Source organism: Bubalus kerabau, chromosome 13, assembly GCF_029407905.1.
Source record: "Bubalus kerabau isolate K-KA32 ecotype Philippines breed swamp buffalo chromosome 13, PCC_UOA_SB_1v2, whole genome shotgun sequence".
NCBI classification, from domain to species: Eukaryota; Metazoa; Chordata; class Mammalia; order Artiodactyla; family Bovidae; genus Bubalus; species Bubalus kerabau.
In genome coordinates, this window is record NC_073636.1 from 37,840,539 (window position 1) to 37,860,555 (window position 20,017).

The 20,017-nt window shown below is 42.9% G+C and overlaps 1 protein-coding gene and 1 long non-coding RNA gene across 3 annotated transcripts in view; one reads left to right on the forward strand and one right to left on the reverse strand.

Moving 5' to 3' along the window:
- Window positions 1-2,758: 2,758 nt before the first annotated feature.
- On the reverse strand, window positions 2,759-4,218 carry LOC129626247 (uncharacterized). The gene is made up of 3 exons (XR_008701866.1): window positions 4,125-4,218; window positions 3,553-3,750; window positions 2,759-3,080 (listed from the first exon to the last, which is right to left on the reverse strand). It is a non-coding gene; the product is annotated as an uncharacterized LOC129626247 (long non-coding RNA).
- A 292-nt stretch (window positions 4,219-4,510) lies between these two features.
- Window positions 4,511-20,017, forward strand: part of PCSK2 (proprotein convertase subtilisin/kexin type 2) — a 241,550-nt gene continuing 226,043 nt past the window's right edge. For both annotated transcript variants that reach the window (XM_055544038.1, XM_055544039.1), the window contains exon 1: window positions 4,511-4,973. In XM_055544038.1, coding sequence (XP_055400013.1) covers window positions 4,797-4,973 — 177 coding nt within the window. In that variant the 5' untranslated portion in view covers window positions 4,511-4,796. The remainder of the gene's footprint in view (window positions 4,974-20,017) is intronic.

Here is a 20,017-nt window from a genome sequence, read left to right on the forward strand (position 1 = left end):
CGCTTCTTTTCACAGCTATTCGTAAGTCCTCCCCAGACAGCCATTTTGCTTTTTTGCATTTCTTTTCTATGGGAATGGTCTTGATCCCTGTCTCCTGTACAATGTCACGAACCTCATTCCATAGTTCATCAGGCACTCTATCTATCAGATCTAGGCCCTTAAATCTATTTCTCACTTCCACTGTATAATCATAAGGGATTTGATTTAGGTCATACCTGAATGGTCTAGTGATTTTCCCTACTTTCTTCTATTTAAGTCTGAATTTGGCAATAAGGAGTTCATGATCTGAGCCACAGTCAGCTCCTGGTCTTGTTTTTGCTGACTGTATAGAGCTTCTCCATCTTTGGCTGCAAAAATATAATCAATCTGATTTCGGTGTTGACCATCTGGTGATGTCCATGTATAGAGTCTTCTCTTGTGTTGTTGGAAGAGGGTGTTTGTTATGACCAGTGCTTTTTCTTGGCAAAACTCTATTAGTCTTTGCCCTGTTTCATTCTGTATTCCAAGGCCAAATTTGCCTGTTACTCCAGGTGTTTCTTGACTTCCTACTTTTGCATTCCAGTCCCCTATAATGAAAAGGACATCTTTTTTGGGTGTTAGTTCTAAAAGGTCTTGTAGGTCTTCATAGAACTGTTCAACTTCAGCTTCTTTAGCGTTACTGGTTGGGGCATAGACTTGGATTACCATGATATTGAATGGTTTGCCTTGGAAACGAACAGAGATCATTCTGTCATTTTTGAGATTGCATCCAAGTACTGCATTTCACTCAGTCATGTCCAACTCTTTGTGACCCCCTGGGCTGTAGCCCGCCAGGCTCCTCTATCCATGGAAATTTTCCAGGCAAGAATACTGGAGTAGGTTGCCATTTCCTACTCCAGGGGATCTTCCTGACCCAGGGATCAAACTCATGTCTCTTGCATCTCCTGCTTTGGCAGGTCGATTCTTTACCACTGAGCCCCATGGGAAGCCCTGGGATCATTTACTCTGTCCTCAAATTTGCAAAATTAGTAAACATAAGACTCTTTGAGAGAGGTTGTGTTTGTGCTTAGTCGCTCAGTCGTGTCTGACTCTTTCTGGCCTCATGGACTATGCCTGCCAGGCCCCTCTGTCCATGGGATTTTCTAGGCAAGAATACTGGAGTGGGTTGCCATGCCTTCCTTCAGGGGATCTTCCCAACCCAGAGATCGAACCTAGGTCTCCCACATTGCAGGCAGATTCTTAACTGTCTGAGCCACCAGGAAAGCCCATGAATACTGGAGTGGGTAGTCTATCCCTTCTCCAGGGGATCTTCCCGACCCAGGAATCAAACCAGGGTCTCCTGCATTGCAGGCAGATTCTTTACCAGCTGCTCTCCCAGGGAAGCCCCTTGAGAGAGGTTACCTAACAATAAATAGGTCTATTGGCCACCATAATGTTACTGAAAAGGCATGATTGTCTTCAACATTCCTCAAGCTATTGATGATGTTTTCTATGTCAAAGTCTGTACTTGGGCATCTCTTTGAAATTGCTTTCAGATCTGGAAGGTGTCTAATTCAACCACCTCCTTTTACGGATAAGGAGACAAAGGCTTTGAGAGATGCAACGGTTTGGCCCCAGTGACATAGCCAATGACAGCAGAAGCTGCAGTAGCGTTCTTGATTCCACTTCAGTCCTTGCAACAGTCCGCTGCCGTCTTCTGTTCACCTTTTACAACAAAGTTACTATTGTTAATAAAAAAAAAAAGGTAGAAATAGTTATATAAAACACATGATGCACATGGATGTGTATTTGTATTTCAAATAATATCAGTGCATTTCCTCCACTTGCTTACTACATTGTTATACATTAGAAATTTAGTACTTGCACCACAAAAATTTCTTTTTTCATTCACTATGCTGTTCTGACAATATTACGATGAGCTGCATTCTATATAAACCACTAAAAATGGCTTATTCTAATCAGCCACCCAGGCTTTATTTAGCTTGTATCCAATTTTACATGGTTTTAATTATTTAAAATGCAGATACATAAGATTCAACACCGACTAGCATTTCATTTTTAGAATTTATTTAGGAAATGAAGTATTCCTCTGTCGTTGCAGAAAAAAATTAATAAATATCTCTGAATAGATGGTAATTTCATGCTCATTTTCAGAAAGAGTTAGCTACATTAGCAGCACTATTTCCCAATACCCATAATCTTCTAAATTGACTTATTTAATGCTCTTCAGATCTATTTTTCTAAAGACTTAGATTTTTATCTCTGTTGCTGCTTTTGAAATGCTCTCCATGATTGTGAATCCATCTAATGTAATTTTCACATTTGGTGCCATTTTTCTCAAATGATAATACAGGGTAGGAAGAACCACTTAGTATTTCTTCCCAGCCTCATGTGAAAGTGAAAGTGTTAGTCCCTCCATCGTGTCTGACTCTTTTTGACCACATGGACTGCACCTCTGTCCATGGAATTATCCAAGCAAGAATACTGGAGTGGGTTGCCATTCCCTTCTCCGGGGATTTTCCTGACCCTGAGATCGAACCCAGGTCTCCCACATTATGGTCTCATACTTTGATTCAAAATAGGGTAAAATATAAGGAAGTGAGAGAAAGGAAGAGTTGACAGTCTCTAGATAAGAAAACCTTGTGTTAAAATCAAACAGATGGACTATCAGTGATAAGGGATGGAGTAAGATAGGGTGTTTTTGTTTTTGTTTTAAATCTTAGCAGAAATGAACCTCTCAGCAGTAAAGAACTCAGGAAATGAGAGTAGCTCTGTTCCCTTTTATTGACACTTTTCCAGAAACTTTGTCTCTACTCTAGTCTTGTGTTTTAGCACCTTCTCAGCACCTTATTTAGTTTTTCTTAAAGGAATTCAAGTAGTAGTAGTAGTAGTCATAATAATAATAATAACAACTGTATACAGATTTCTTGTGCTCTTATCAAAATCTTCAGTAAAACCTATACTTTTATTTGGTAATGCCTGAACAGGTTTTCCGGGAGCCAACTTCAACAATGAGATCTGCTTCAAAGACAGCGTGTTCCATGGGACTGTGTATTCATTTCTACCGTTAGTGGTTTTCTTATGTAGATTCCAACTTCATGCTAAAATGAAAAGGAGGAAGTCCGAAATACACACACACATATATGTAATGTGTGATTATTATAATCTCTCTCTCTCTCTCCTTCCCACCTCCCCTGCTCTGGATGTATTGCATATAGTTAAGTGTCTGGGGGCGGGGGGGAACCCTCTTATCTCTTATTCAAGTAAGGCAGGATTTTGAACTTTGGAGCTACACAGTTGAGATCAGTGTACACACTCTGTAACTCTATAATATTGTTTGAGTTGCTTTAAAACAATCGCACTCATTTTATTGCAGACATTGCCTCCCTGCTTCCTCGCACTAGGGCAGAAAGAAGCCAGTAGTAAGCAGTTCCTAGGACGTGAGTGCACATTGCTTAACTAGATAACTTAGTTGACCCTCTGCCACTTGGCCTGAATTTGCCCCAGTCGAGGATACTCAGACAGTGTCATCCCAGTGCCTGGATCTGTGGCTGTGCCTTCCCCAAGACGCACCCTCCCTGTCCTTGGGCCGTGTCCCCAAGCCTGAGAAGGCACCTCCAGGCGTCAGTCCCTGCCGAGGCGTCTTGAAGGCGGTCTCCGCGGAGCAGCCCAGACTTCTGGAGGAGTCTCATCTGATCCCACTTGCTGGTGGGGGCGAGCCTGGTCTCCTGCCAGGCTGCCCAGCTGTTTCGTTCCAGATCCGCCTGGAGCCTACAAAAAAATTAAAAAATAGCTCGCTCCTGCACTCTCGCCCCCAAGAGTCACCCCAAGAAGGCTACGTTCCCGCGCTCCCCCACTCCTTCCTTGCCTGTAAGGGAAGCTAAGCCTGCCCTGGGATTTGCCCAAAGTGGTGGGAGGAGAGTTAATGTTCGCTTTGTTATTGAGAGAAGGGGAAGCGAGTAGGATTTCAGTGTGTGTGTGTGTGTGTGTGTGTGTGCGCGCGCGCGCGCGCGTGAGTGTGTGTGAGAGAGAGAGGGAGGGAAAGAGACCGAGAGAGTTGTTTTGCAGCAGAAAATAAACAGGGAAGCAGAGAAGGGAGAGGCCGGTGCCCCAGCTGTCCTCGGGGCCTCGGGAGCGGCGCACACCGTAATTCCCTTTGCAGAGCCCCACAGATTTCCACCAACAATGACATCACTCCGGCGCCGCCGACCGGATTACAGCTGGGGGGATTTTCCCGGGAGCGCGCGGCCCGGGCGGAGATGGGGGCGCTCTCCAGGGTGCTGAAAGGGGCGGGGGCGCGGGCTCGCCTCACGGCGCCCCCAGCGGGCGGAGGCGGACCTGCCCGGCCGGGGGCGGGCAGGGGCGGGCCCGGGGCGGCCCGGGGCGAGGCCCGCCGTCTCTGCAGCCCTCATTGGCTGCCGGCGGGCGCACGTCACTCAGGCTGGTGCTTTCCTCCCTCCCCGATGGAACTGGAGCCGAGGAGGAGCTGAAAATGCAGATTTAGCATCAAGCACAGATACACTCGCTCTTTCTCTGAGATTCACACAGCTCTGCACGTTAGCACCTCTGCGAGCGAGCCAGGCTGCCCGACCACACGGCTTCCCCGCCGGCCAGAGGCTGGAGAACACACACTGATTTGCTGCTTTCCAAACCCCTAATCAGTGTTTTCCTCTACACAAAGATTTTTCAAAAAACAAACACCAACAACAAAAACTACATCTTTTTTTTTTTTTTTTTTTTAATTTGGACCTTCCTTGTGGGACCCTGCTCCGCCATCCTGCGCGCCTCCTGACACCACTTTTCACTCCCAAAGAAAGATGAGAGGTGGTTGTATCTCCCAGGGGAAGGCGGCCGCGGGGCTCCTCTTCTGTGTCATGGTTTTTGCATCTGCCGAGACACCGGTCTTCACGAATCATTTTCTTGTGGAGTTGCACAGAGGGGGAGAGGAAGAAGCTCGCCAAGTTGCAGCAGAGCACGGTTTTGGAGTCCGAAAGGTAAGCATCTCCCTTGCATTTCGCATGTTTGTTTCTAAACGGTGGCAGCCCTGCGCAATCTCATTGCAGATTCGCAAGTTTTCTTTCTTGTGCGATGCAGATATTCTGCCATCGGCTCTTCACACGACATCGCCTCCGGTGATCTTTCACGGGTTATGTAATTAAAATGCCCTTCAAATGCTACTCGGAAGGTCATGAAAACAATTGATCGCCCTTTGACTTAGTGGAGAAAACAGGATAACACCTTTCAAACAATGCGGTGCGCCCGGGCTGCTGTCCGAGCGACCAAGTTCTCAAGGCTGCCTGGGGGTGAGGCAAGAAGTGCCCGCCGTCTGGGCTTGGCGTGGCAGACCCGTCGGGGATGTGCCCCCCGCCCCCATCTCCCGGAGAAAGGCTAGTTTCCGAGGGACAGGGCTGGAAGCTTGGACATCGCAGTTCATCTGCTTGCTATTCGAACCCCGCGCCAGGAGGACTTCCCTTGCCTGACTCTGGTCCCGGCTCTTTCCTAGGGAAGCAGCCCCCAGCTCCAGGAGACTTGGAAACAGAACTGGTTTTTCTTTTCAAAATCGAGGACTGAAACTTGCCCACCTCGCCCCTGCCCACCCACCTCGAAGCGCACTCAGTCGGCTCCCCAGTTTTCAACTTGCAGCGGTAGACGCTGGGGAGGTAGATTTTAAGGGGATTTCCCCTCGGAGAAGTCGGGGTGTCTCTCCCTGCATGTGGGCAGCCGGCTTGGCTTTCCCACCAGAAAGCGGGGATCCCCATGCAAGAAGTTGTCAGAGTTCAGCCGTTTCCCAGCCGGGATGCCGCGGAACTGCTTCGGAGACTCCAGGGTCCCCAGTCTGCGAGGGCGAGGGAGCGGAGAGCACTGGATGGGGGGCCGCGACTGATCTACTTGCTTCCTGCGAAATGTCCTGCCAGGGATCTGAAGTGTCCTTAGGGGACCTGACGAGGGGTGGGGTGGGGTGAGAGGGCAGAGAGAAACCGGGGCGAGCGGAATCTGGAGGACGGAGGGCTGCGTGCGATCTAGCGACCGGAGGGCTGGCCGGGTGGAAAGTCTGTGGGATTCCGGTCCCAGTCCTCCCTCCTGACCCCAGGAAAGACTCTTGAGTTGAGCGGTGGGCGCTTCGGGTGATGCTTGTGCGTCGTCAGGGCAGCGCGAGCTGGGGACTTGGTCCCGACTTCCCACGCGTGGCGCCTCCTTCCCAGCCGCGGCTCAGGCTCCTTCCACCTGCTGCGGGTTCTCTTGCCTCGGTAGGGCGTTGGCCACCGCGGTTCTGACCCCCAAATGGGTCTGCCAGGGAGTTGGACGGAGGTCCGGGAGGAAACACCAGGGCTGCCGGAGGCGCGCGGGCGGCTCCTGCGGGGGAACTTGTTGCTCGAGAAGGAAGCGTGGGTGGAGCGGGGAGAGGAGACGCGGACCGCGGAATCCCGCGCTTCTGGGGCCCGGGGTATGGGGGCTGTTTCCAGAGTGCCGCCAACACAACAAACAAGCATCCCCTCCTTCTTCCCACCCTCACGCCCCCAAACTTGGCAAGATCCAGGAACCAGGGGCATAAATATAGTACTGATTATTACTAGCTGACAGTCACGGGGGGTTGGGAGGGTGATGGAGTCTCTATACACACTTTTATTTAATACTCTCAACAACTGGGAAACTGCTGTTATTATGAAGCCTACGGTTCTGATAAGGAAATTGCCTCAGATAAGGATCCACGATGAAAACTGTTAAGAATTTAAACCCAGATATTTGCAGGGCAGGAATAGAGACGCAGACGTAGAAAACGGACTTGGGGACACAAGGGAAGAAGCAGAGATGAACTTACGCTCTTCAACCTGTTAGTGTATAGCACTCCAAGCTACCTGTCTGCAGGGCATGCTCGCCTTTAGGGTATGAAAAGAGATGTGGCAGCAAGCTCTTTAAAAACCCCACCTTTGTAAAAGAGCTGCAGTTGGAGGGGAAAATCTAACCCTCTCCCCGCCCTCCGCACCCGGGCTACCCAGATGACTCCGTGGTAAAGAGTCCTGCCTACAATGCAAGAAACACTGGGGACTCGGGTTCTATCCCTGGGTGGGGAACATCCCCTGGAGAAGGAAATGGCAACCCACTCCAGTATTTTTGCCTGGGAAATCCCATGGACAGAGGAGTATGACTGGCTACAGTCTGTGAGGTTGCAAAAGAGTGGGACTCAACTGAGCGACTAAACACCAACTCACCCCCTACCAGGCCCTTTCCATGGGATGGGCAGACATCATTATCTTGTTAACTTCTCCTTTTTGAAACTGTGCCCTTAGCATTTGATCTCAGCAATGTAAGCAAACCCAGGTGTAGCTGAGACAGATCATGGCTTAACATATTAATTTTCTAAGAAAGTTATTTCTTTTTTGTATGGTGGTGAACAGCTCAACAAGGGATTTACAGTTTTGGTGATGGGAATTGAGCAACGAGGTGTAGAAAACAATCTCATAAAAGAATCTGAATCCTCTGCATACACTTACCTTAGAATCTCAAGGAACTCCTACTTTGGGGCGAAATCAGACACCTCAGCCTCTTTCCCATCCTTTGCATTACAGCCTCAAACTTGCAATTCCCATCTAGGAAAGATGGGCTTTTACCTTGCCACATCCTCCTTACTTTTCCACGATCTCTCAGAAGTACTCTTATCCAACGGTTTTTGTTCTGAGACATGTTTAAGTAAAAGTCAGTGACACTTCCAATGAATTGTTGCATGAAACTACGCTTGTTGAGAATAAACGTTCTTTTCCTTCTTTGGATCCATGCCCACCCATCCTCCTAGACTGAGTCCCCAAGCTTCCCTGATGCCATGAGCTTTCCCGTCTCCAAATTCCTGTGGGATGAAAAAGCAAAGACTACGTGACTTAAGCTGTAACGTTTCATTACTTGTTCTCTAGTCAGTTCATGAAACTTTTTGCCATCCTATGGACTATAGCCCCCAGGCTTCTGTGTCTGTGGAATTCTCCAGGCAAAAACACTGGAGTGGGTTGCCATGCTCTCCTCCAAGGGATCTTCCTGGCCCAGGGATCAAACCCACAGTCTCTTACATCTCCTACATTGGCAGTTGAGGTTTTTTTTTACTGGTAGTGCCCCCTGGGAAGCCCAGTCACTTCATACATGTAAGTAAACATGGGTGTAAGTAGTGTCTTCCCACTTAAAAAGGTAAATATTCAGGGGTGGAATCTTCTGTATTTCTGGTTTTCTTACCAATGCCAGCTATTATTGGATTTGCCAGCCTGTAAGAAAACTTCTTTCCTTACTCCTCTGGGTTTCCCAAACACTGTTCAGTCTTATTTTCATCATGCTGTAATGTACTTTGGTCAACATTTCTTATCTATTTTTCATTTTAAACCCTCAACACTTCCTTTTCCTTCCTCTCCCTGTCACCCCATCCTTCTAGATGCTCAGTGTAAGACAGCAGAGACTCTCAGCAGTTATTCATCTGAAGGACGGGGGAGGGCCTGCTATTTTACTAAGTTAATTCATCTCATGCATTGGTGAGATAGAAATTATTGGCATCAGCCCTAATTCTCAAATGAAAATCTTTAAAGCTCCAAGAGGTTAAAAGTACCCTCAGATTTAAAGCCAAATGGAAAATAATTTTGTTTTTCTATCATGCTGCCTCCAGAAAGCTTTCCATGACTGCCAAATACTTTGCCTTTTGGGCACCATTTTAGAATTCAGTTATTTTTTCTTTTCTTTTTTCTATATTTAACACTTATTTGGTATTATATGAGCATATGTCATTAGTATGCTTGAGTATGCACTTCTTCAGGTAGGCTGTAAATCTTCCAAAAGACAATATACTATGTCTTTTTATCATGTCTATATTGAGCACAGTAGCCTATGTCTAAGAGCCTCAATGAATATTTGTCAATTATTTTGCCTAACTCCACAAGACCATGAGCAAACAGTTATATTTCCTCTTGAAAATGGAATAAAAGTACCTATAACTTTACCCTCAGGAAGGTGTGTTGAAACTAAAGTTTTCTATTTTATCATAATGTGGCCCAGATCTGTGAGAGAGATGTATATGTCCAGGAGAATGAGTAAGTTTACAACAATGACAAAGACATTATTCTAAAGATTGCTTTAAAATTTTCAATGCGCTGCCAATTGTAATTCCTTTTAAAAATAAGATGATGGTACGGGGAGGGAGGTGGGAGGGGCATTCAGGATGGGGAGCACGTGTACAACCGTGGTGGATTCATGTTGATGTATGGCAAAACCAATACAATATTGTAAAGTAATTAGCCTCCAATTAAAATAAATAAATTTAAATTTTAAATAACTAAATAAAAATAAAAAATAAATAAAAACTTAAAAAAATAAGATGAAAATTATTTATCAAAGTAATGTGTTGAGGGTTGACTAAAAAGCATGTGAGAATTAAAGTAGAAATCCAAACAGCTGACAATTAAGTTTTTTTCTTTTACTATAATGTTTTATTTTTTGCTCATGAAGGACTGAGGCTAGGATGATTACACAAGTAAAATCATGTGACCACTTTTGTATGTATAATTGTTAAAAAATTTTCTAGTCCAGTAGTAATTATACTATTAGGTAATGAAAGAGTAAATTTCTGGTCATTTTAATTTTATTGAAGTATAATTTAGGAAAGATTTCTTTCCCAGATGCTGGGAAAGATTAAAGGCAGGAGAAGAAGGGGATGACAGAGGATGACATGGTTGGATGGCATCCCCAATTCGATGGACATAAGTTTGAGCAAACTCCAGGAGCTGGTGATGGACAGGGAAGCCTTGTGTGCTGCTTCCATGGGGTCGCAAAGAATTGGACACAACTGAGCAACTGAACTGAATTTAAGAAAGAGCACAGCTTGAAAAATTTTCATTAAATGGGCACACATATGTACCCAGCCTCTAAATCAAGAGATAAACTATCATCAGCATTCCCAAAGTCCCCTTTTTGCTCATCTGGATAGTTTTTAGCTTTAGGCTAAATTGCTTAAAATATATTGCTTCTGTGAATATTGTAGTATATGTATGTTGGTGAATACATTTATACTTTTCTGTTGGGAATATTCTTAGGAATATCAGTTTTCCTTTGTTGTATAACAAACCATTACAAATTTAGTGACCTAAAACCACACAATTTGGTTATTTCTTCTTTTTCTTGCATAAAGAGTCTGGCACATGTTAGTTGGTTAGTGAAGCTTCTGCTTAAAGCCTCACAGACTGAGCTCTGGATATTGACAAGCTGTGTCCACATCCAGAGGCACAACTAAGGGAAAATCCTCTTCCAACCACATTCAGATTTTAATGAGAGTTCAACTCATTGTAGTTGCAGACCTGGAATCTTTATTTTCTTGCTGGCTATAGGACCAGGACTACTCCCAGCTTCTAGAGGTGACCCTCATGACCTTGCCACATGGCTTCCTCCATAAGCTTTCATACAGTCTCACCCTTCAGATCTCTGCTTTCTGGAAGGGACAGTCCCTGGTTAACGTTAACCTGATTAGGTCAGGCCCACCCAGGAAAATTTCTCTTTTGATTCTTTTGAACCATACTAAACTGATCTGGGGCCTTAACTACATTTGATAAACCTCTTCACCTCTGCCATGTGATGTAATCTAATCACAGAAGGAAAATTGTCATAGACACCATCCTGCTCTTACTCAGGGGGAGGGGATTATTTGGGGCACAAGGACACAAGGAGCAGAAACACTGGGGGCCCTCCCAGAATTCTGCTGACCACGGACAAACTGGTAAACAGTTTTCCAAAGTAGTTGTGCCAGTTTGCATGCCTGCCAGCCGTGTGTGAAGATTCCATTTGCTCCACATCCCCACCAACATTTGATATTTTATCCCTTTTTCCTTTTAGCTGTTTTGACGGGTACATAGTGTGTCTAGTTGTGATTTGTACTCTGTGTTTCCCTGATGATCCTCTGAAGCTGAATGTCTCTTCGTATGCTTATTTGTGTTTTGGATTTTTTTTAATGCAGTATCTGTTCAGGTGTTTTGCCCTTAAAATATTTTCTTTTGGGTTATCTGTCTCAATTTTTGGTTTGTAGGGGTTCTTTACCTATTATGGATAGGACTCTTGGCAGATATATGTATTTTGAATACTTATTTTCACCATTTTAATAGTGTCTTAATACCCCAATGATATTGAATCCATATTGTATAACTTTACTTTCACTTCCAATGCAAGTAATTTTGTCAGTCAAAAGAATTCTCTGGCCATCTTCCTCTGTTTGGGGGATGAAGACAGAAACAACGGGAAATATATTTGATCCTAAGTGTTTCCAAAAGCATTCCTATTTAAGAAGCCCTTAAGGGATAGTTTTTCTGACTACAAGATCTACTCCCATGCTAGCTAAAGGAAAAGAGCCCAGAACCCCAGAACCAACATGGCTGCCATGAATTCTTTTCGGACCCCAACTTAATACATTATGACTTAGGTCAAGTCCAAGTTCTTCCCTCACATCTTCTCTGATTGTTCTAGAACAGAGCATTTATCTCTTGGGAATTTCCATTGCACATAATTTGTTCCTTTCCTTGGACCAGTCACCAGTCACATCTGTCACAGACATCACCATGCCCAATGCCCCTCTTGTAGTTGAAGGAAACCAAGAACAGTAATGTCTAAAGGAAAAGATGATGTGATTTGGATTAGACAGCACTGGAGACTTGGCTCAATAATGAAATCCCTCAGAGGCTCATTTTATTTGAAATGGTTAATAAAATATGGGGGTTGTGAAAGATCAATAATATAGTGCATGTCAAGTTCTGGACACAGTGCTGAGTGCATAGAATAAAGGCCTATTGTTGGTGGTAGCAATAGTAATAAGATGATGACCTAGCCATATTTTTTACTCAAGAAAGCTTTTGTGGGTTGTACCTTCTCAGGAGTGACAATCTAATTAAGTGAAGAATTAGACACTCAACCCATGAATCAACCATGGTCCATGAGATGGCCTGGCCCAGATAGTTCAGTGATCTATAATTCATTATAGACCATGGTAATTATCTCCACCAATCATACCGGCTTCCTTAGGAAATTTGACTCAATAGTTGCTATAGAATGGAGAATAGAGTATAGTTAGTATGAGAGCGCCCACCCAGGTCTTGGGAGATGCAAATATTTCATCTGAGTTTCTAATAACTTCCTGCTCAACTTCTCAGCCAAAGAACTCTGTGACAGAGACTTAAAACTAATCATCAAACTAACTTCCTCTTCTACATGAGCTACAGAAAGACCTCATTTCCCAGACTGCCTTGCAGGTAGATGTGATCATATGATAATCCCAAACAAGGTATTGTAAACAGAAGTGATGTGCATTTCTTCTATGCTTGATGCATAAAAACTACATGCAGGTTGATCTTCCACACTCTTTTCTGCTCTGAGTCTTGATGTGATCGAGAACAGTAACTTTGAAAGCAAAAGCTAAAGATGGCAGAGTCAAAAGATGAGAGGAGCCCACATCCCTGACTCTTAACTTAGATGACCTTATGTGAATGAAAAATTATTATATTAAGGCACTGAGATTCAGGATTTTATCTTTAGAACAACCAGCATTACTCAAACCAATACATTCTCAATAAATGTCCCTTTATTGCTGAAATGATTCTCCAAGCCTTGCAACCAAACCAAGCCAAATTATAGCAACAATAGTATTTTTAAAAGACTTATACATCTGTATGTCTTCTTTGGAGAAATGTCTATTTAGTTCTTTGGCCCATTTTTTGATTGGGTCATTTCTCCAAAGAAGACATACAAATGGCTAACAAACACATGAAAAGATGCTCAACATCACTCATTATCAGAGAAATGCAAATCAAAACCACTATGAGGTACCATTTCACGCCAGTCAGAATGGCTGCGATCCAAAAGTCTACAAGCAATAAATGCTGGAGAGGGTGTGGAGAAAAGGGAACCCTCTTACACTGTTGATGGGGATGCAAACTAGTACAGCCACTATGGAGAACAGTGTGGAGATTCCTTTAAAAACTGGAAATAGAACTGCCTTATGACCCAGCAATCCCACTGCTGGGCATACACACTGAGGAAACCAGAAGGGAAACAGACACATGTACCCCAATGTTCATCACAGCACTGTTTATAACAGCCAGGACATGGAAGCAACCTAGATGTCCATCAGCAGATGAATGGATAAGAAAGCTGTGGTACATATACACAATGGAGTATTACTCAGCCATTAAAAAGAATACATTTGAATCAGTTCTAATGAGGTGGATGAAACTGGAGCTTATACATAGTGAAGTAAGCCAGAAAGAAAAACACCAATACAGTATACTAACTCATATATATGGAATTTAGAAAGATGGTAACAATAACCCTGTATACGAGACAGCAAAAGAGACACTGATGTATAGAACAGTCTTTTGGACTCTGTGGGAGAGGGCAAGGGTGGGATGATTTGGGAGAATCACATTGAAACATGTATAATATCATATATGAAACGAGTCACCAGTCCAGGTTCGATGCACGATACTGGATGCTTGGGGCTGGTGCACTGGGACGATCCAGAGGGATGGTACGGGGAGGGAAGAGGGAGGAGGGTTCAGGATGGGGAACACATGTATACCTGTGGTGGATTCATGTTGATATATGGCAAAACCAATACAATATTGTAAAGTTAAAAAATAAAATAAATAAATAAAAATTTAAATTTAAATTAAAAAAAAAGACTTATAAAAGAGTTCTTAGATTTTCATCTCATAATGTCAACCAACTTTTCAGGTCCTTGTAACTTGTCTTCTCCAAGAATATAAAATCTACTCAACACTTTGTCCCTCCTACTGACAACCAGTATGCCCTACTCATAGTAGATACTCATTATGTGATTCTTGACTGATACAGGCACTTGGGTCACAAAACAATGATTTAGTCACCAACTCAGAGAGAAGGTACTTGAAGAACTAGACTTTAAGAAATTATTCCTATAGTACACATTTATTTATAGGCAGAAATTTAGAAAATAGAAGTTGTTAACAACCAGCAAATCACTGACTGACAGACTCCAGTGTTTCCCTGAAATTCCCAACTTAGAAATTACCAATACTAGAATAGATGAGTTCTTTGAGCAGAGAAAATAAAGCCTGCAGTTAAAACCTAATAAATATAAAAGAAGGGGGAAATAATACCTCTTTTTCTCAAGTGAGTGAATATCTAGAAATCAGTTTCTATTTCAAAAGGTCTTATTAGCTGTAGATCATAATGTTATAGTACATCAGAGAGTGATGCTGATAGTTAAGTTTGCAATAATTGTATATTCAAGTGTAACTACTCAAAGAAGTCAAGCTTTAAAAATAAAATATGAAACCTGATGTTTAAATGACTTACCCCGACTACAGCAGAAACTTTATTTTACATTAGAGCTCAGATTCATCATTTTGATAGAAACCCTGTACAAAATTTCTGGAATATATTATTTGAGATTCAAATAACCACAGGGCAGTTGAAAAACAATAAATTTAGTTTGTCTTTTTCTACTAAAATGTATCTGTTATAGCTAAAGATGATTTGGTGGCTAAAATCCTCTGATGGTCAGGGAATCAAAAAATTACATCTGAATTAACTCTTCTAACCTAAATATAATGATTGGATATTAGTTGATGGCTTCTACATGGCTTTCTACATATAGAAAAAGTAATAAACTCTCTTGACAAGTTATTTTTGTCCCTAAAGCTATTTGACCATGATTTTTTGGGTATTGTTGTGATATGCTGTGGTCCTCTGATGAGAATAATTGGAAATAATAAATTCTTAGGTTGCAAATGAAGCATTGACACAAACCCTTAATTTTCTGACATAGAATGAAATAAACTTAAGAATGTTACAGCATGTTAACACTTTCCCCCATTATAAAGTTGATAAGAAAATGAAGAAAATTGTAGGATCCTAGAATGGCCCTTCATTTATAACTTTAAATGTGGCGTTGACTCACCTAAACATCCAATTCTTCTAGTTTTTCCTAAAATCTAATTTCATCACAAGTCCTTTTACCAGAACTTCTTCAATCCCGAGCTCTTCATTTTCAAGCATCTCCTGGTTAGCTGGGTTTTATTTAAAAGTGAAGGGATGAGCCAGCACATGAAAAAGGAACTCTCCTTTCTTTGATATAACAAAGAGAAGAGTGGGCAGATGAAGTTCAGTTTTTAGGTCATAGAGGAGGATATGGGAAGAATATCCACTTAGGAGTCACAGTTATTTCAAAGATGTAGGAGGCAAGGCCAATATTTAGAGTGAAGAAAGCAGGGCTGGGATGGGGGCTTCAAAAGAGATAAAGTCTTGTGCTCTGAAAATGGGAATGGGAGAAGATGCTGATAGAGGGCCAGCAATGACTTCTGGCCAGTACCAAGGGGCCAAGCAGGATATAGTGTTACCAACTAAGTTATTTTCTTAAATAGCACTCAAATGGGGGTGATGGAAGTGGGGAGAAAAAGAAATGGGGTTTTTTAAAAAATGGAATATCAAAAAAGTAGAAGAAAAGGTTAATTGAGATTAGTAGTGAGAGAGCTGAAAGGAAGAAAGATATGGTGAGTAGGGTGTTGAAACTCAAGACTCCCCAAATTGAGAACTTCCAGACAATGATGAGGTCTATGGAGGTGAGTTACCAAAGCCAAGAAGAGGTGAAGGTGATCAACTAGCTGAAGGTCAAATGTACAAGCATCCATCCACATGCTCCTCAGTCATGCCATAGCTAAGTAGCATCACCAAGGAAGAGTGTTGAGAAAAAATGAAGTGAAGAGGTTCTAGCACAAAATTTCAGGGGACTTTGGACGCGGAGGGAGAAAGAGGAGCCAGAACTTGGACTGTTAGGGATATGGAAGGATAATTGAGAGAGTGCAGGACTGGGAACAGAATGCAGTTGAGGATTAGGAAAGGAGGGATGGGGCAACAGTGGCCACTGGCTTTAGAGATGAGGTCATTATTAAAATTGGAGGAGCCACCTTAGCACATGGGAAGAAAAGTATGTTGGTTTGGGTCCCCAGGAGTAGTCCTTGGGATAAGGATTAAATACAAGTTGTTTATTCAAAGCGTGATTCTAGTAAATATTGGCAGGGGAGTGGGCAATTGAGAAAGGAAAGGGAAGGCAGGAATTAAGGGTATATCGTATAACAAGTTGTCACTGTGAGTAACTGGAACTCAGTCCCACTAGGAAACTCTGGGAGCTGGTTTAGAATCATGTCCCAGAGTCATACTGCCTGAGTGGGGAGGGAACTGGGGTATTTATACACCAATTGCAATCAGACACTGATTCATGATTGATAGTTTCTCCTGGGTGGCATGGACTCTGCAGCATTTTGACTTGGCAAATGTTCAAACAGAGCATAATCTGGTCGCCAGAGAAAATTCTCAGACAAGTAGATCCAGAGGCTTGCATGCACTAAATGCTGAGGCCCAAAGGGATTTGAACAGGAAATTGATAGTGTCTGCTACAGGAAGGAAGCCAAACTGTGAGGCTGCAGTCAGTAAGATGCAGTAGAAGCATCAAGTGTTGACAATTCCTTTATATAAAGGGGGGACAAGAAGAAAAGTTTTGCTACTCTCCCAATTTGTCTCACCCTCCACCCACCCCGGAGCACATCCACACAATCTGTTCTCTAAGTCTTTGTCTCTATTCCTGCCTTGGAAATAGGGTCATCTGTACTATTTTTCTAGATTTCATTTGTATGTGTTAATACATGATATTTGTTTTTCTCTTTCTGACTCTACTCTGTATGACAGGGTATCTAGGTCCATCCACATCACCACAAATGACAAAATTTCATTCCTTTTTATGGCTGAGTAATATTCTGTTGTATACATGTATCATATCTTCTTTATGCATCTGTCAGTGAACATTTCGGGTGCACTGAGATAACAGCATTGACATATATATACTGCCTATAAAATAGGCAGCTAGTGGAAGCTGCTGTTCAGCACAGGGAGCTCAGCTTGGTGCTCTGTGATGACCTAGAGGGGATGGGGTGGGAAGGAGGCTAAAGAAGGAGGGCATATATGTTCACATATAGCTGATTCATGTTGTTATACAGCAGAAACTAATATTGTAAAGCACTTATACTCCAATAATAAAAATTTTTTTAAAACTCAAGAAAGAGGAAAAGTATTATTATGGTGACTTAAACTTCTATGCTTCTAATGACTTTTATGATAATGATTTCTAAACACTTGTCAGACCACTCACCAATTGGTACCCCACCAAAATATTATGAGATACCTGCTGGTTATTCTAACTGGTTTATCCAGACTCATTTAAATTTTGACAACCAATAACTGAAGTTATGGAATTACAGCCTGTCAGAGCAGTAAGATATCTTGGAAAGGCATTAGATTAACCCCAAATTTTACACACGAGGAAAAGGAGATGAAATGTGATGTTTATGTTCCCAGAAATTTGCTGTGAGCATTTGAACCCTTTTGCTTCCTGCGGTGGTTCAAACGATGCATTCACACTAGACGAGAGAGAGAACCAGACTGAACAAGATTTCTTTGAGTGATTAGGCATGTAAACCAACTTGTTTTCCAGTTCATTTCAGGTCCTCCTGGTCTGCTTTTCAGTTTTGCTCCCACATTTTTTATGGATTCCAGGTTCCCAAACAAAACTGCTCATAGATGCAGAGATTAAAACAATGATCTATTAGATTTATACTTGATAAAAGGTAGAATAAGAATTTTGTATTTCTTTGACTGCCTCCTTAGTGTCTAACACAGTGCTGTACATTTAGCAAGCACTCAATAAATATCAAAATATGTGGTTAGAAAAAATTCAAAATTTTCGCAATAGCATTAGATGCTCAGTAAATGATAAACAGATGTGTTATGAGATACTGTAATCAGGAAAATCAAGCATGTTAGGAACAGTTATAAGAATATCCTAATTTGTGCCCGTGTTAAATGACTTCAATTAATTAATTAACATTAATAGTCTAAAATCTTGGGACTTAAGGAGAAATTAAGAAGCCAGCAGCAGAAAACAGCAAGCAGATCCACAAATTCTGTTTCCTCACCCTTAGCTTGTTCTCCACGTCTCTGAGGGCAGGGGTTGGGGATGGAGGGAGCAATGTCAGTTTCATCAGGACGCTATCAGTTCTCTTAAAAAATTATGGAGTTTGCATGTAAAAAGGTAGTTGGCATGAAACAGTTTATTCTAGTCAGTTCTTGTTGCCTGTGTCAACCAAGAATAGGAGACCAAGTAAGACCTTGCAGAGCCCAAGATGTGGGGAGGAGTTTGGGAAACAAGCCACTGTTGGTCTCTTGGAGTCCGGGAGCAGTACCATCAGGGAGTGGGATGCAGAATCAGGCCAAGGGAACCTTGGAGAGTTGTGTCTGCAATGAGGCAAGGTGTGAGCCAAATTTGGACCCAGAAGCTGAAGCCTGAAATAAGCCGTTCTGGCCATGAACTTACAAAGGAGGAAAGGACCAAAAAAAAGTTATGGGAGTTTGAAACTAATGGACAAAGAAAGTAACAGGAGCCACAGCCTTAGCAGGGTAAGCATACAAGCAGAAGGTTTAGTCCATTCAATAAACATGTGCCTAGCATACTCAGGCAAGTGTGATATCAGACCCCAAGACATGGACTTGGGAACAAGTAAGAAAGGTTTCAGATATAGAGAAGAGATCAAACTCTTGTGTGCAAACACTTTTTGAATCTTTGGTTGTGTTACATTTATTAAGTCCCATTGGCCAAAGAAAGCCATCTGGTCAGGCTCAAAGTCAGTGTGGGAGGGAACCATCCAAAGGAACTGATACAGAGAGACATAAGCAAAATGAGGGGGACTTCCTCGGTGGTCCAATGGTTGGGACTTCACCTTCTGATACAGGCAGTGCCAGTTCAATCCCTGGTTGGGGGATTGTGGTCCCACATGCCTTGTGGTCAAGAGACCAAGGCATAGCACAGAGGCAGTGTTGTAACAAATTCAATAAAGACTTTTAAAAAATGGTCCACATTAAAAAAAAAAATGAGGACCACTTCTGCAACATTCTCCTACAGGACACTCTGGGAGCTATAGCATCTCTGAGTTATCCCATCCAAGGAGGAGGAAGCCAGAAAATGTAGCCACCAGCCCCCGTTCTTCATCAGATTACACCTGAGGGGCAGCAAATCCCTTGTACTTCTGCCCACCCCAAGCAGACCAAGCATGCATCCACAGTCAGAGAACCCCCTCAGCAGAGAGATGCATGAAGACTTTGGCACAGAGAGACACTGTCTACAGTGATCTCCAGGGCAAGGAGAGGGGATATAGGAAGGGCATTAAAACAGTGTCTACTGCACAAGCATTGGCGACACAGACATTGAAAACAGACTTATGGACACAGCTGCAGGGGGGTGGAAGGAGAGGGTGGGATGTATGGAGAGAGTCACATGGAAACATACATTACCATATGTAAAATAGAGAGCCAATGGGAATTTGCTGTATGACTCGGGGAACACAAACCAGGCTTCGGTAACAACCTAGAAGGGTGGGATGGGGAGGAAGGTGGGAGGGATGTGCAGGTAATTTTGTGATGGATCTGTGATATTCGACATGTAAAGCAGAAGGGGAGTCTTCACAAGGCAGGCAAGGTCAAGTTGAGGTGATTTGCAGTGAGGCTCAAAATTTCAGCAAGTAAAAGGGGGTTTATAGATGTTCAAGCTGGTTTTAGAAAAGGCAGAGGAACCAGAGATCAAATTGCCAACATCCGCTGGATCATTGAAAAAGCAAGAGAGTTCCACAAAAACATCTATTTCTGCTTTATTGACTATGCCAAAGCCTTTGACTGTGTGGATCACAATAAACTGTGGAAAATTCTGAAAGAGATGGGAATACCAGACCACCTGACCTGCCTCTTGAGAAACCTATATGCAGGTCAGGAAGAACAGTTAGAACTGGACATGGAACAACAGACTGGTCCCAAATAGGAAAAGGAGTACGACAAGGCTGTATATTGTCACCCTGCTTATTTAACTTATATGCAGAGTACATCATGAGAAATGCTGGGCTGGAAGAAGCACAAGCTGGAATCAAGATTGCTGGGAGAAATATCAATAACCTCAGAT